The sequence below is a fragment of the Odontesthes bonariensis genome, chromosome 10 (genome assembly GCF_027942865.1).
Source record: "Odontesthes bonariensis isolate fOdoBon6 chromosome 10, fOdoBon6.hap1, whole genome shotgun sequence".
Lineage (NCBI taxonomy): Eukaryota > Metazoa > Chordata > Actinopteri > Atheriniformes > Atherinopsidae > Odontesthes > Odontesthes bonariensis.
The window spans coordinates 1,467,210-1,483,666 of NC_134515.1; the positions used below are offsets into that span (position 1 = coordinate 1,467,210).

At 40.2% G+C, this 16,457-nt stretch overlaps 1 protein-coding gene across 1 annotated transcript in view; it reads right to left on the reverse strand.

The window, feature by feature from the left end:
• plxna3 (plexin A3) overlaps positions 1 to 16,457 on the reverse strand; it is a 176,097-nt gene that overhangs the window by 41,267 nt on the left and 118,373 nt on the right. The window contains exons 10-13 of the mRNA XM_075475900.1: positions 16,215 to 16,371; positions 15,121 to 15,220; positions 14,915 to 15,029; positions 6,247 to 6,447 (exon numbers count right to left, since the gene is read on the reverse strand). Coding sequence (XP_075332015.1) covers positions 6,247 to 6,447; positions 14,915 to 15,029; positions 15,121 to 15,220; positions 16,215 to 16,371 — 573 coding nt within the window. The remainder of the gene's footprint in view (positions 1 to 6,246; positions 6,448 to 14,914; positions 15,030 to 15,120; positions 15,221 to 16,214; positions 16,372 to 16,457) is intronic.

The following is a 16,457-nucleotide window of genomic DNA, read 5'->3' on the forward strand; positions in this document are numbered from 1 at the left end:
TAAACACTTCCTGTTAGCTGCATGAGCTAACGGCTAAAAACTTCCTGTTAGCTGCATGAGCTAACGGCTAAACACTTCCTGTTAGCTGCATGAGCTAACGGCTAAACACTTCCTGTTAGCTGCATGAGCTAACGGCTAAACACTTCATGTTTGCTGCATGAGCTAACGGCTAAACACTTCCTGTTAGCTGCATGAGCTAACGGGCTAAACACTTCCTGTTAGCAGCATGAGCTAACGGGCTAAACACTTCCTGTTAGCTGCATGAGCTAACAGGCTAAAGACTTCCCATTAGCTGTATGAGCTAATGGCTAAAAACTTCCTGTTAGCTGCATGAGCTAACGGCTACACACTTCCTGTTAGCTGCATGAGCTAACGGCTAGACAGTTCCTGTTAGCTGCATGAGCTAACGGCTAAACACTTCTTGTTAGATGCGTGAGCTAACGGCGTCCCTGATACGGCGTTTTCTTTCATTCCTCAGTTTCCTGGAACATTTTGAACATTTTGAACCGTAATTCAGGGATAATTCAGATAAACCTCGTCTGTTTTCTGGTGTGGGACTTTCAGAGTTTTATTCTGTGGCGCTGAAAGAGCTAAACGAGTAAAAAACCAGCAGGTCCAGGACCGAGCGCAGCTGTTGTATGAACTCATGCGTCTCCCTTTCAGACTGATTCAGACGGCTGTTGCTGGTTCCTTCTCAGACTGAGAGGAGAAGGTTTTTGTGGATGTTTTTCAGTCTTTTCTCCTGAAAACGTTTCTTTCTGCAGGTGTAAACTCGTCCTCAGCGCGACCAGCCGCGTCTTTCTGAAGCTTCTATTGGCTGTCTGAGACCCGCTGAGCGCTCTGATGTAACTGCGTGATCTACGTTTTGTGTCACTTGGCTTGTTTTGTGGAGTAATTCGCCGGGAAATATTTCTCTCGGGTTTCTTTCTTGTTTTTCTCGTCCTGCGTCTCTCCTGCTGCGTCTTAATTTCACTGAGTTGGTGGACGCCGTCGGACTGTGTGTGTGGATCTGTTGTTCCCATGGCAACCCCTGCCTGGTAGCTATGGGGTCAGAGGTGCCTGGCAACAACAAGGGGAATGTGTGTGTGTGTGTGTGTGTGTGTGAACTAGTTTTTAGGCATTATGGGCCCCGGTCTCAGAGCACAGCTTATGGGGACCTCAGGAGTCCAAACGGATTTCTGAGGGTTAAAGCTTGGTTTAGGGGTTAGAATAGGTTATGTATGTACGGCTGAAACAATTCCTCAACTAAGTCGAAAAACTCGATTTGAAAAAAAATCCTTGATGCATATTATTTGCTTCGATGCTTCGTTTGATGTAAACAAATATGTTCTGCTCAGTGGTCAGTTTCACATGAACCGTTATGACTGTTACCATCCAGTAAAACACCAGGTGCCTGTTACACCTTCCATCCATCATCTTCCTCTGATCTGAGCTCGGGTTGCAGAGCCAACAGGTCCAGGTGGGAAACCCAGCCCCCATCTCCAGCTCCTCCTGGGGGATCCTGAGGTGTTCCCAGGCCGGATGGGATGTATAATCCCTCCAGAGAGTTCTGGTTCTGACCCGGGGCCTCCTCCCAGGAGGCATCCTAACCAGAGGAACCCCCTCAAGCTGACTCCTTTCTAAGTGGAGGAGCTCCTCCTCCCTGATGGTGGAGCTCCTCCCTCTGGATGGTAGAGCTCCTCCCTCTGGATGGTAGAGCTCCTCCCCCTGATGGTAGAGCTCCTCCCTCTGGATGGTAGAGCTCCTCCCCCTGATGGTAGAGCTCCTCCCCCTGATGGTAGAGCTCCTCCCTCTGGATGGTAGAGCTCCTCCTCCCTGATGGTAGAGCTCCTCCCTCTGGATGGTAGAGCTCCTACCCCCGGATGTTGGTGTTATATCTTTTTGTCAGTTAAACTATTTGTTTACTCTCTCGCGGTTTTGACAGGGAATCCAGTTTCAGGAGTATTTTTATGTTAAATCGTGACGTTTTCAGTAGGACTCCTTTTAGAGGATCGAGCACAATGTTCAGTCTGTGAGCTCAACCAGGAACCAGCTCCTTCCTGAAAAGTATTTTCAACTGGAAGCTCTTCAAGCGGTTGCTCAAACAAGGCAAAGTGCTTTGGATAAGATGTCGGGTGTAGTTCACACTGTCCTCGTTAGGAACAACTGATAAAAGAAGCTTGAAATCAGAGATAATAAACGTAATGCTCGGACTCGGATCCTTTTACTGGAAGCAGCTTAATTTGATGGAAGAACCTGAAGTACCTAAATTATGCTGCAGCACTAGTAGCTGCTCAGCGGTTTGGTGTGTTTAGCTGCAGTTCCTCTGATGACCACTGGGTGCTAAAAATAACCAACATTATCCAGGTGAGTTAATGAGATCTTACGGCTTCAGACGTAGGAAATCACGGGAAACTAATTGTGTGTATTAGGAGCAGCGGTGCGGGGGCCCCTGAGGGTAAACACGAGGTCAAAATTAGCCCATCGAAACGGTTAAACCATCTAATTTGACTGGGATGTGGAATTTATGCCGGCGGTATGTATCTTTAATTTTGTTTCCTGCTCATTGAATTAAAACTTCTTTCAGCACATTCTGTCTTCATCGTGCGGGAGAAGGAAGGAACGCGACTAAAAAGTGGAATAAAACGATCAAAGAGGAGATTCGGGAGGGGAGAAGAAGAAGAATTCCTTGTGGAATAGCTGGAGGTGAGGATGGAGTGATAGATGAGTAGATCTACACTTTTAAACCAGGAGGAGGGGAGCTAACGTGGGCCCATTCACCATCCCACCGTCAGCTCGCATCAAGCTTTAATCCATCACATGAGCTTCCACATGTGAGCTTCATCACATGATCGTACATCAAGCCCCGACCCGGCAGACTAATGACCGCCATGTTTACATTGTTTACAGTGTTAGTCAGCGAGCCGAGGAGCTGCCAGACGACGGTGTCAGATATGCTAACATTTATCCGAGTCTTAGGGGGAATAAAAGGTAAAACAGATCATAAATGTTCATGTTTTTGCCATGAGTAGAGTCCTTTTCAAAGATTTGGTTAGGTTATAAAATGTGTGTTGAGCCATTGAATGAGGCCCATAAACAGGATGGCTCATTCAGTTGTTCAAATTGTTATTGTTTATTATTGTTTTTACATTGTTCTTATGTTTTATGCCTTATATTTCGTGTTGTTACTCATGTACAGCACTTTGTTTCAGCCATGGCTGTTTTAAAGGGCTTTATAAATAAAGTTAAGTTGAGTTGAAACCAGCTTTATTGGTCAGGTCACTGATTAATATTTTGTCTTATGTTGGTCAGAGTGGAGCTGACAGTTCTTATCGTAAGCTAACATCGACAGATAAAATATCTCACTTTGACCAAAGCAACTAAACTTTGTTTAAAAAGTTCAAATTTACAGCAACACTGTAAATCAGAATGTGGCCTGTTGGTGGCAGCACTGAGTCACAAAGCAGAATATTTTATTCTTATTAGGGCTGAGCAACGATTAAACTGTTTAATCTAATTAATCACATGATTTCCCTGATTAATCACGATTAATCGCATTTGTACGCAGAATCCAAAAATGAATCCAAAAGTAGCGTATAGCTTTTAGCATTTAGCTTTATTTAAATGTGCTGCCATATGAATGAAAGTGCCATAACATTTGTTGTGCAAACACACTTTTAACATCAGCATCTTTCTGTAGTTTTTATGTAGAAGCCTCGCTCCACTGTCTGTTTCCTTGAATGACTTGCTGCTATCAGTTGTGTGTTTTGCCTTTAAGTGATATTTTAGACTGGAACTACTACGCTGAGAAGACAATTCAACTTGGCAGTGTTTACAGATGACTTTGGTTCTGTCGACTCCGCCGTCTGGAAGAACTTTAAAATGAAAATGGCCGAGTAAAAGTTCCGTACCCTTCTCCATGTTTGGTGGATCCGCCAATTACTTTCTTTTCCTGTTCCACAGCAGACAGCAGCAGACTTTTACAGAATAAAAGCCTGTGAGCAACAGACTTTTACAAAATAAAAGCCTGTGAGCAACAGACTTTTACAGAATAAAAGCCTGTGAGCAGCAGACTTTTACAGAATAAAATAAATAATAAAACCTGCGTTAATGCGCAACAAAATATTTATCCACGTTAAATAATTGACGAGTTACTCGCCCCAATTCTTATTATTTTTATGCCTTTTATTCTTATATGTAATCACATAAAAATGAAGGCATTCAGATTTGTCTCTTAGTGAATCTTCGGTGTACCCCAAAGCTGTGTGAGGACCACTGATTTTTATAAATAAAAGGTACCAATTAACCGCACATTCATCACTGTAACATTAGTTTATGTGTCACAGAAACCCTGAATCTTTATTTTAAAAACAAACTCTCCTGAAAGCCTTTAGCTGCAAGTTCCTCTAAACCGATTTACCTTGTTCAGAATAACCGTTTTAGTTGTTAAAAGACCAGAAACTCATCCAGAACCGGTTGATTTCAGCAGGAATTCTGTGTTCTTTTGTGTGTTTCTGTGCTAAATGCCCAGTTTCCACTGGGAATAGTAACTTAATTAAACACAGACACACGCTGACCATCTGCATGTGTGTGCGTTCTGCTGTCCGTGCATGTGTCCGTGCATGTGCACGTGCACGTGTCCGTGCATGTGTTCGGTGTCTTTGGGGCAGCCGCACCGACAGGAAGACAGATGACGGACAGGAAATGAGCAGACGGACAACATTTGGTGTGTTTGGTGTCGTCTCAGCAGAGGACGATAATCTGTCTGTGCACTCGTTTATGTGTGTTTGTGAGGTCCTTCGGTTCAGGTTTGGGTCGAGGAATTCAAATGATGTCAATGAGGTTCCTACCAATAACTTAACTGCAAACATGTGTGAGTGGAGGTTTGTTGTTTTAGTGAATGAAGGTTCAGTTTACAGAGATCTGTGGCGGGGACGTTTATAACAAACAGTGACAACTGAAAGCTTCGTTCTGAATTATAAAGCTTGTTTTTGGAAACCTGGAATATTTATTTTCCATTTTTCTTAGAGGTGTGGACATATTTTGGTAAAATGAGGATATTTGTGTCTGTTTAAAGGTGCAGGTCTTGTTTTAGGCTCAAAGAGAATCGGGTTAAAGTCGCGGTCCTGGTAATAAATCATGAAACACTGGGTCCCCACAGCGAGGGAAGACCAGTATGAGTGTGTGTGTGTGCATTTAGTTAATGACTGAATCCCAGTCAGGCAGGTTGTCCACCTGAAGCCTGACTTTTGACCTCTGAACCTAACTTATTAAGTTTATTCCATTTAATTATTGGAATATTAGCATGAAGCATTACTGTGGCAAAAACAGGACCAGCAGGGGTCAAATAAGTTTGGCTCAGGACGGGAGATTGGATCAGAGAGAAGTTTCAGGGCAACCTGTTGGTTTCCTGAGCTGGAAACTGTTTTAATTGGCTCTGAATGAAGTGGACTAACATTGAATTTAATTAATTGTATTTGATTACAATTAATTGGATTGCAATTGGCTTGAATTTGACTATCATCGAAGTGCCTTGAGATGACATTTGTTGTGATTTGGTGCTTTATAAATAAACTCAATCGAATTGAATTGAATTAGGTTAAGTTCACCTCACAGTCAGGATGTGCTGCCGTCCATTTAGGTTTTCACTAAACTATTTAGGAAATATTTGTTCCAGACGAGAACACATAAATCGGAGATAATGCAACATTTCCAACTTATGTTGTAAACAGTTATTTATGCTAAGCTAAGCTAGCCAGACAGAAAACTGTTGTTTCCGAATAACCTTCAGTTCTTTAGCTTTTAAAAATATTATCTTTCCTGACTGAAGACATAAAGTAGAAAAAGACAAAGGTTGATTTGCAAATGTTCAAGTTAGTATGGGCGAGACCTTAATGCTAATGTTAGCTAATGTTAGCTAAACATCCTTCTGAAGTGGTTTATTAGCCTGTAAGCCAATTAGATTTTCAACCTACAAAATCTAATTCTGAAACTGAAAATAATACTGAAAGGAAAGTTTTGATTAAAAAAGATTAAAAATCACAAATATTCCCACATGAATGAACAGATTTCCACTGAGTAACACACATGATGCTAAATATTTACGTTACTGTTCGTACGGGACACTTTGAAATTCATCATCTGGGTAAATGTTTCCACTTTGGGAGTACAAATGTTGAGATGCAGACCTGAAGAGGATAAAAATCTTCTTCCCCCTCCTGTGTGCTCTGAGAAGCAGTGCATGCTGGGTAGTGTAGTGTAGCTTACCGAGGTGTTCTGGCACTGGATGCAGGAGGAGTTGAAGCGCACGGCGGGGATGCGCTGCACTTTGCCCTGGATGTTAAACACACACTCGTAGTTCTTCTGACCCGACTGGGGCTGGGGCAGGTTACGAGCTAGCAGCGTGATTGGTCGAACCATCCCGGCGGGCACCAGGATGTCGGCGGTGGGGATGATATGAGGACAGCTCTGCAGAGACGGACAGTTGGTGCACAACAATGAAACTCAACCGCCAAAAACCATATCTCTGATTATTACTGCGAGAAAACAATTTCATCTGAAAGTTTGGACAAAATTATATTTATCAACCGTCCTGATCAGCTTAATTTCTTTATGTTTTATATAAAAACAGGAAGCAGCTGCAGCTGATTCACTGAAACATGTTCCAACATGAACATAAACCCAGAATCTGAGGCAGAACCAGAGTTAGTTCAGTTCTGAGCAGCTTTAAAGTGAATATCTGCAGATGTTTCCATGGTAACAGCTGCAGGAAATGCTACAGAAATGCTGCAGAAATGTTACAGAAATGCTACAGAAATGCTACAGAAATGCTACAGAAATGCTGCAGAAATGCTACAGAAATGCTGCAGAAATGCTACAGAAATGCTACAGAAATGCTACAGAAATGCTGCAGAAATGCTACAGAAATGCTACAGAAATGCTACAGAAATGCTACAGAAATGGACGGTTGGTGACGGATCCAAACTTCCTGCGGCTGCCGACACACAGAAGCTCACACTGTGCGTCTCTCGGTGGGTGAAACCTTTATTAACGAGCGTCACCGCAGTAATTAATTGGCCTGTGGCTGACAGGAGGACCATTAGCTCCACAGGAAGTGGACCGAAGCTCAGCGGACGCCAGCTCTGTGGACTCGTGCGTTTAAATGCCAACCAAACCGCTGCCTGTGGGGGAAAGTTTCCACGTGAAACGAGCTCAGACCCTAAAACTGTCCTCATGGCAGCACATGAAACCAACGTTTCCTCCTCACAGGGTTTCCTTTAGTTCCGCTACAGAACCCGTCTTCGGGTTATCAGTGAGGAAAAGAGCGTCTTTGTTGTCATGGTTACAGTAATGAACAGCTGGCCGACAAAACCCCCGATTCAATGGGGGATTGAATCGAAGGGAAGCCGCGTTGCAAGCTGTTGATTTCCTTAGTTGGGCTACTTTCTTTGGATTGGCTCCGTATGACTGGACTAAGTCTGAGTTTGATATCTGATATCTTTAAGCTCAGCACATCTCTGTCATTCAAAGACTCGACAGTTAAGTTTCTGTTTCTGCATTCAGCAGACGCTTTTATCCAAAGCGACTTACAACTGAGGATATAACATTACAGCTAACAATAAGTTAACGTCAAAGATAACAATAAGTTAACGTCAAAGCAAACAATAAGTTAACGTCAAAGATAACAATATTCTCACGTAAAAGCTAACAATAAGCTAACGTCAACGCTAACAATAAGCTAACAATAAGTTAAAGTCAAAGCTAACAATAAGCTAACGTCAACGCTAACAATAAGCTAACAATAAGTTAAAGTCAAAGCTAACAATAAGTTAACATCAAAGATAACAATAAGTTAACGTGAAAGATAACAATAAGTTAACGTCAAAGCAAACAATAAGTTAACGTCAAAGATAACAATATTCTCACGTAAAAGCTAACAATAAGCTAACGTCAACGCTAACAATAAGCTAACTTCAAAGATAACAATAAGTTAACGTCAAAGCTAACAATAAGTTAACGTCAAAGCTAACAATAAGTTAACGTCAAAGATAACAATAAGTTAACGTCAAAGATAACAATAAGTTAACGTCAAAGCTAACAATAAGTTAAAGTCAAAGCTAACAGTAAGTTAACGTCAAAGCTAACAATAAGTTAACGTCAAAGCTAACAATAAGTTAACGTCAAAGCTAACAATAAGTTAACGTCAAAGCTAACAATAAGCTAACGTCAAATCTAACAATAAGCTAACGTTAAAGCTAACAATAAGCTACATAGAAGGAAACCACTATCAGACTCAGAGGTCAGAGGTCACAGGGTGACAGAGACAGAGTGCAGACATAGAGAGAGGTACAGGGTCAGTTCTAGGATAGGAGATGCTCTCTGAAGAGCTGGGTCTTCAAGAGGTTCTGGACCACCTGCAGAGGTTTGACTTTTCTTATGTTTAGCAATACGAAGCGGCACGATCGAGCAACGGAGGTCACATGATCTTTGAAGGTCAGTTGGTCATCAATCATGACACTCAAGCTTCCAGCTGCCTTTGATGGAGCGAGAGAAAGGGATTCAGTTTGGATGCAGATGCTGTGGTGTTTGGTTGGTTTGGCTGGGAAGACGAGCAGTTCAGTTTTAGAGGTTCAGTTGGAGGTGATGGGCTTTCATCCATGTCGATAATTCATTTATATAAATTTAAGTTCTATCGCACATTAAAACATTTTTATAAACGTGTCATCGGTTAGCTTCGGTTAGCTTCCCTCAAACCGATTTATTTAATCGTATTTTTGTTTCTTTGTAGCACAGAAAAAAGTTTCTCTTTCAAATCAGGTTCTGATTCATGTCGGTTCATTTGAACCGGTTAGTTTTGTGTGCTTATATAAATGTTTATATATATTATATGTCGTTTTATTCACAGGAAGCTTCAGTCAGTTCAGCTCGGCAACTTTTTTGGCTTTTTATAAATTGGACTAACTTGGAATTAGAATTTTTGGATTTGATTGGACTCAAAGAACTGTATTATAATTGAAGTGTCCTGAGAATAAAACTGAATATCGTGAGTTTATATTGTGTGATATTTGCAGCCCGTTGAAGACTTTCTTTTCCAGTATTTTTCATCTCAAACATCTCAGTTTGTTTTCCTTCAGAGTTCCAGATAAAAACCGGTGGAACGACAGGAGTGAGAAGCAGCTGCCGTCCTGTGAAAGATGGACGGCTTTTTATCTCTCAGCTGAGGATAAATCATCGCAGCAGCTTCTCTTTGTCTTGTTCCCTCGTTAACTCTGAACAACAGACTCCGACCTGGCTGAATAAAGGTTAAATAAGGAATAATGAAATCCCCGCCTCCTCCTTTCCTCTCGTTGCTCTTTTCCTCTCAGCTTCCTTTCTCTTTACTCTGCCTAATTGCCCGGTGATTAACATTAATTGCTGTGATTGGACACTTTCATGTCAATTAAGTGGCTATTCATCTCCTATTAACTAATTAGCCAATCAGAGGTTGTTACTGTCGGGCTGCGGTGACACGGAGCACCAATCAAGTCAACGAGACGTCCAAACAACTGGATACGAGCTCGCCGTCGTCTCTGCTAACGAGACGAGGAGCCGACGGCAACGCAGACGCAAACTGAAGAAAGAATCCGAGTCAAACGGAAGAAAGAATCCGAGTCAAACTGAAGACAGAATCCGAGTCAAACTGAAGAAAGAATCCGAGTCAAACGGAAGACAGAATCCGAGTCAAACTGAAGAAAGAATCCGAGTCAAACTGAAGAAAGAATCCGAGTCAAACGGAAGACAGAATCCGAGTCAAACTGAAGAAAGAATCCGAGTCAAACTGAAGACAGAATCCGAGTCAAACTGAAGAAAGAATCCGAGTCAAACTGAAGACAGAATCCGAGTCAAACTGAAGAAAGAATCCGAGTCAAACTGAAGACAGAATCCGAGTCAAACTGAAGACAGAATCCGAGTCAAACTGAAGAAAGAATCCGAGTCAAACTGAAGACAGAATCCGAGTCAAACTGAAGAAAGAATCCGAGTCAAACTGAAGACAGAATCCGAGTCAAACTGAAGACAGAATCCGAGTCAAACTGAAGAAAGAATCCGAGTCAAACTGAAGAAAGAATCCGAGTCAAACTGAAGACAGAATCCGAGTCAAACTGAAGAAAGAATCCGAGTCAAACTGAAGAAAGAATCCGAGTCAAACTGAAGAAAGAATCCGAGTCAAACTGAAGAAAGAATCCGAGTCAAACTGAAGACAGAATCCGAGTCAAACTGAAGACAGAATCCGAGTCAAACTGAAGACAGAATCCGAGTCAAACTGAAGAAAGAATCCGAGTCAAACTGAAGAAAGAATCCGAGTCAAACTGAAGAAAGAATCCGAGTCAAACTGAAGACAGAATCCGAGTCAAACTGAAGAAAGAATCCGAGTCAAACTGAAGAAAGAATCCGAGTCAAACTGAAGAAAGAATCCGAGTCAAACGGAAGACAGAATCCGAGTCAAACTGAAGAAAGAATCCGAGTCAAACTGAAGAAAGAATCCGAGTCAAACTGAAGACAGAATCCGAGTCAAACTGAAGAAAGAATCCGAGTCAAACGGAAGAAAGAATCCGAGTCAAACTGAAGAAAGAATCCAAGTCAAACTGTTCAGATGCGCCTTTAAATAAAACCTTAGACTCTCTGTGGTCAGCAGGTGGCGCTGTGATAAACAGGTCTGGTCCCTAACTAGAGACTAAACTTAGAGGAAGAAGACCCAAACAGAATCAGAGAAACGTGCAGAGATGTCTGCAGGAACCACCTGCATGCAGTTTCTGAAGGTTCCCTCAGAGTAACTAAAGGTGTTCCACAGGGCTCCATCCTGGGACCCATGTTTCCACTTGTGTGTTGACATAATAACGGCTAATAGAGACTAATACGTCTCTATTAGCCGTTAGCTTGTTTGTCTTTATGGCACCAAAAGTGATGTCGGTAACTTTACTGCGAAACAGTCTGAATTTATTCAATTCCAGTTTAATCCGTTTATATTTATGAATTCCACTTTAATTTTGTATTCTGTATCCCTGTGTTGTAATGTTTTATTTGATGCTCTTATAATTCTGTTTACATAACAGCTGTGTTTATTGATAAACATGAAACCTGTTCTGAATGAAACTTGTTTATTTAATCTGCAGAGCCCTTTTCTTCAGAAACTAAATTAGACTTGTTGCTCTCAATATTTCACTAGATTCAGCTTTTACAGCCCTAAATAAAATCAAAACACACTTTAAAGAGAAAGTAATGAAGTTAAAGTCTGATTCGGTTTAATCTAATTCAGTGTAATATCATCTGATAAATGACCCATTTGTAAGCAGTTGTCTGGCACAGAACACTGAGTTTCCTCACATCGCTGTACTTTGTTCAGCAGCAAACTCAACCACCAGCATGTTTCCTGCTCTGAATCAGCTGTAAAATCACCTGAATTAGCTGTAAAATCACCAGTAAAAATTACCTGAATCAGCTGTAAAATCCCTTAAATCAGCTGTAAAATCACCAGTAAAAATCACCCGAATCAGCTGTAAAATCCCCTGAATCAGCTGTAAAATCACCCGAATCAGCTGTAAAATAACCTGAATTAGCTATAAAATCACCCGAATTAGCTATAAAAATCACCTGAATTAGCTGTAAAAATCACCTGAATTAGCTGTAAAATCACCTGAATCAGCTGTAAAATCCCCTGAATTAGCTGTAAAAATCACCTGAATAAGCTGTAAAATCCCCTGAATCAGCTGTTAAAATCACCCGAATCAGCTGTAAAATCACCTGAATCAACTGTTAAAAATAACCTGATTCAGCTGTAAAATCACCTCAATTAGCTGTAAAATCACCTGAATCAGCTGTTAAAAATCTCCTGAATCATGTGTTAAAATCTCCTGAATCAGCTGTAGAATCACCTGAATCATGTGTTAAAATCTCCTGAATCAGCTGTTAAAATCACCTGAATCAGCTGTTAAAAATAACCTGAATCAGCTGTAAAAATCACCTGAATTAGCTGTTAAAAATCACCTGAATCAGCTGTAAAATCACCTGAATCAGCTGTTAAAAATCTCCTGAATCAGCTGTAAAATCACCTGAATCAGCTGTTAAAAATCACTTGAATCAGCTGTAAAATCACCTGAATCAGATGTAAAATCACCTGAATCAGATGTAAAATCACCTGAATCAGCTGTTAAAAATCTCCTGAATCAGCTGTAAAATCACCTGAATCAACTGTTAAAATCACCTGAATCAGCTGTAAAATCACCTGAATCAACTGTTAAAAATAACCTGATTCAGCTGTAAAATCACCTGAATCAGCTGTTAAAATCACCCGAATCAACTGTTAAAAATCTCCTGAATCAGCTGTTAAAAATCACCTGAATCAGCTGTAAAATCACCTGAATCAGCTGTTAAAATCACCCGAATCAGCTGTAAAAATCACCTGAATCAGCTGTTAAAATCACCTGAATCAGCTGTTAAAATCACCTGAATCAGCTGTAAAATCACCTGAATCAACTGTTAAAAATAACCTGAATCATCTGTAAAATCACCTGAATCAACTGTTAAAAATAACCTGATTCAGCTGTAAAATCACCTCAATTAGCTGTAAAATCACCTGAATCAGCTGTTAAAATCACCTAAATCAGCTGTTAAAAATCTCCTGAATCATGTGTTAAAATCTCCTGAATCAGCTGTAAAATCACCTGAATCAGCTGTTAAAAATCTCCTGAATCAGCTGTAAAATCACCCGAATCAGCTGTAAAATCACCTGAATCAGCTGTTAAAATCACCTAAATCAGCTGTTAAAAATCTCCTGAATCATGTGTTAAAATCTCCTGAATCAGCTGTAAAATCACCTGAATCAGCTGTTAAAAATCTCCTGAATCAGCTGTAAAATCACCCGAATCAGCTGTAAAATCACCTGAATCAGCTGTTAAAATCACCTGAATCAACTGTTAAAAATCTCCTGAATCAGCTGTTAAAAATCACCTGAATCAGCTGTTAAAATCACCTGAATCAGCTGTTAAAGATCACCTGAATCAGCTGTTAAAAATCACCTGAATCAACTGTTAAAATCACCTGAATCAGCTGTTAAAGATCACCTGAATCAGCTGTTAAAAATCACCTGAATCAACTGTTAAAAATCACCTGAATCAGCTGTAAAATCACCTGAATCAGCTGTTAAAAATCTCCTGAATCAGCTGTTAAACTGTCTATACAGCAACCAGCTGTATAGACAAGGAAACTGTTTAAAATGACACATCAACACTTTTGTTTCCTGGTTAAATAAATGAATAAACGAGAAATTTCTGCTCAGCTGTGACCACGAGAGCTCAGAGCAAAGCAGCTGAAGGATATCAGAGCATCAGAGCTGATGTTTGCTTTAAGTGAATCATCTTCCATCATCCAGAACGTCAGTGAGAGACTTTAGATTTGGACTCTGACAGGAACCTTTTTCAAATAGGAAACAGTCTAATTCAACTCGTCTCTGAAGCTCGCCTCAGCAGCAGAATCCTAAATCCCATCAGTCACAGAGTCCTTGAACGCATCAGCAAGGACAGAATCAAACATGTGTGTGTGTGTGTGTGTGTGTTTCCACCCTTGGATGTTGACCTGAAGCTTTACTGTTGTTTACTCAACCATGTAATGACAGAGGCAGCAGCTCTGACCTCCATCTCTGCTCCTTCCTGCAGAAAATGACTGAAAGCAGCTCAATTTAGAGACAGCGAAACACTGTCAGCCAGTGTTCAAACGGCTGAAAAACCTCCCTGTAAATAAAGTACTGAGCCGGCAGTGATCACCACCAAACCAGCAAAGTCTCGACAGATGAATGAAAAGATGCAAACAAACGTCCTGTTCGAATGCAAACCCTGAACGGGACCATGATCAACAAGACAAGCATCAAGCTGAATTAAACCAAACATAAAATACAGTGATTAAGACCTTTTACTCATTAAGTTTCTGTTTACGGCTTTCACACATCGAGTGGAGGGAGAGTGACTTCATCACCAGCTGTTTTCAGGCAGCTTTTAGCTGTAAAATCAACCGAATCAGCTGTAAAATCTCCTGAATCAGGTGTAAAATCTCCTGAAAAGCTGTAAAATCATCTAAATTAGCTGTTAAATCACCTGAATAAACTGTAAACTCACCTGAATAGTTGTAAAATAACCTGAATCAGCTGTAAAAATCACCTGAATCACACATCAAGTGGAGGGAGAGTGACTTCATCACCAGCTGTTTTCAGGCAGCTTTTATCTGTAAAATCACCTGAATCAGCTGTAAAATCACCTGAATAGCTGTAAAATCACCTGAATCAGCTGTTGAAAATCAGCTGAAAAATCTCCTGAATCAGCTGTAAAATCACCTGAATCAACTGTAAAATCACCTGAATCAAATGTAAAATCACCAGAATCAGCTGTAAAATCACCTGAATCAACTGTAAAATCACCTGAATCAAATGTAAAATCACCTGAATCAGCTGAAAAATCTCCTGAATCAGCTGTAAAATCACCTGAATCAACTGTAAAATCACCAGAATCAGCTGAAAAATCTCCTGAATCAGCTGTAAAATCACCTGAATCAACTGTAAAATCACCTGAATCAACTGTAAAATCACCAGAATCAACTGTAAAATCACCTGAATCAACTGTAAAATCACCAGAATCAGCTGAAAAATCTCCTGAATCAGCTGTAAAAATCACCTGAATCACACATCAAGTGGAGGGAGTGACTTCATCACCAGCTGTTTTCAGGCAGCTTTTAGCTGTAAAAATCACCTGAATTAGCTGTAAAAGCTCCTGAATCAGCTGTAAAATCACCTGAATCAGCTGTAAAATATTCTGAATCAGCTGTAAAAAAAAATCACCTGTTAAAGTGTTTCCTTTCCTCAGGAAAGACGGTTTTTGTCTCATAAGCTAAGAAACTGTGACCAATGTTTTACCTCCATGTTGCTGACTCGTCCCTCCTGGAAGGAGCAGTCCTGCAGGTTGTTGGTGCAGATGTGACGATATTTACACCAATGGCATGGAAACACGCTGCTGACACAGGAAGTGCACCTGAAAGAAAGGGAGGGAGACGCTCTGATTGGTCAGAAATCTGTGACCTAATACAGCCAATGTTTCAGGAATGAGGAGGAGTCGGACTCACGAGCTGAGCACTGAGCAGTTGTAGTAGACGAGGTTGGTGGCGATGAACTGATGTCCGGTCTCTGTGGAGCGAAGGCTGAGCTGCACCACCCGCTTTTCTCCTGAACAAACACCATCACCATCACTCACATTCCGACCCAATTTCATTTATAATGCACTTTACAACAAGTGCTGTACAGAAAAATAAAAACAAAAAAATTAAAAGAATAAAATACAAGAATAAATTAAAAGACATACAACAGCTATATAATTTAAAACAATAATAATACTAAAATAAATTAAAAAAAATAATTATACATTCAACATCTCACATCGTGTCAAAAGCCAAGGAGAAGAGATGGATTTAAGAATTTTAATTCAATAATAATAATAATGTTTAAGCTGTTTATTTAATATATTTAATATTTTATTAATACATATTTAATGTTTAATATAATAATAATAATTTAATTTAAGATTTAAAAACAGACAGAGAAGAAGCCTGTCTGACGTGGAGAGGCAGATCCGATATGATATGAACGATATTCATCAAAATCATAATCTAACACAGAAGCTGAAGTAAACAACAACACAGCAACAACAACAACAACATGAGACCGACATGTGGAGAGCACGGACGGCCAGGACGCTTACGGCCCCGTAACTCAGGATTTTTAGTTTCCACAATTTTTATCGATTTTTCCCAATGAATTATCGAACAGACACGCAGACAGCAATAACAATAATGAAATAAAATGAGTCATAAATAAGTACATTCAAAAAGGATACATAAAATAAATAAATGTGCAATAACAATAATAACAATAGCAGTATTAATAACGATAATAAGGGTAAAATAGAATAAAGTAAGATTAATTAAAAGATAAAATAACTGAAAAAATAAATAAGTAAATAAATAAATGTGTAATAACAACAATAGTAGTAATAATAATGATTATAAGGGTAAAATAGAATAAAGTAAGATTAATTAAAAGATAAAATAACTGAAAAAATAAATAAGTAAATAAATAAAATAAAGTAAATAATAATAAGAATAGTTTGAAGAGGGAAAGGGGGATTTTCACTCAGGATCTTTAAGGTCTAACGAAGTCTCACCGTAGGGCAGCATGTGTGCCGGCAGCTCTCTGAGGGACGGCGACATGCACATCACCTGACCCTGAGTCAGCACCTCTCCAGATGTTTCCGTCAGGTTCTCAAACACGCAGGAAACGCCGCCCGACAGCACCGGCACGTTCTGCACCTGGATGGTTAACTGGACACGAACGACTGGGGTCAGCAGATGTTTAACCCGCCCCACCAAAGCCGCAAAATAAAGCAACTTAATTGAATTTTAAATCC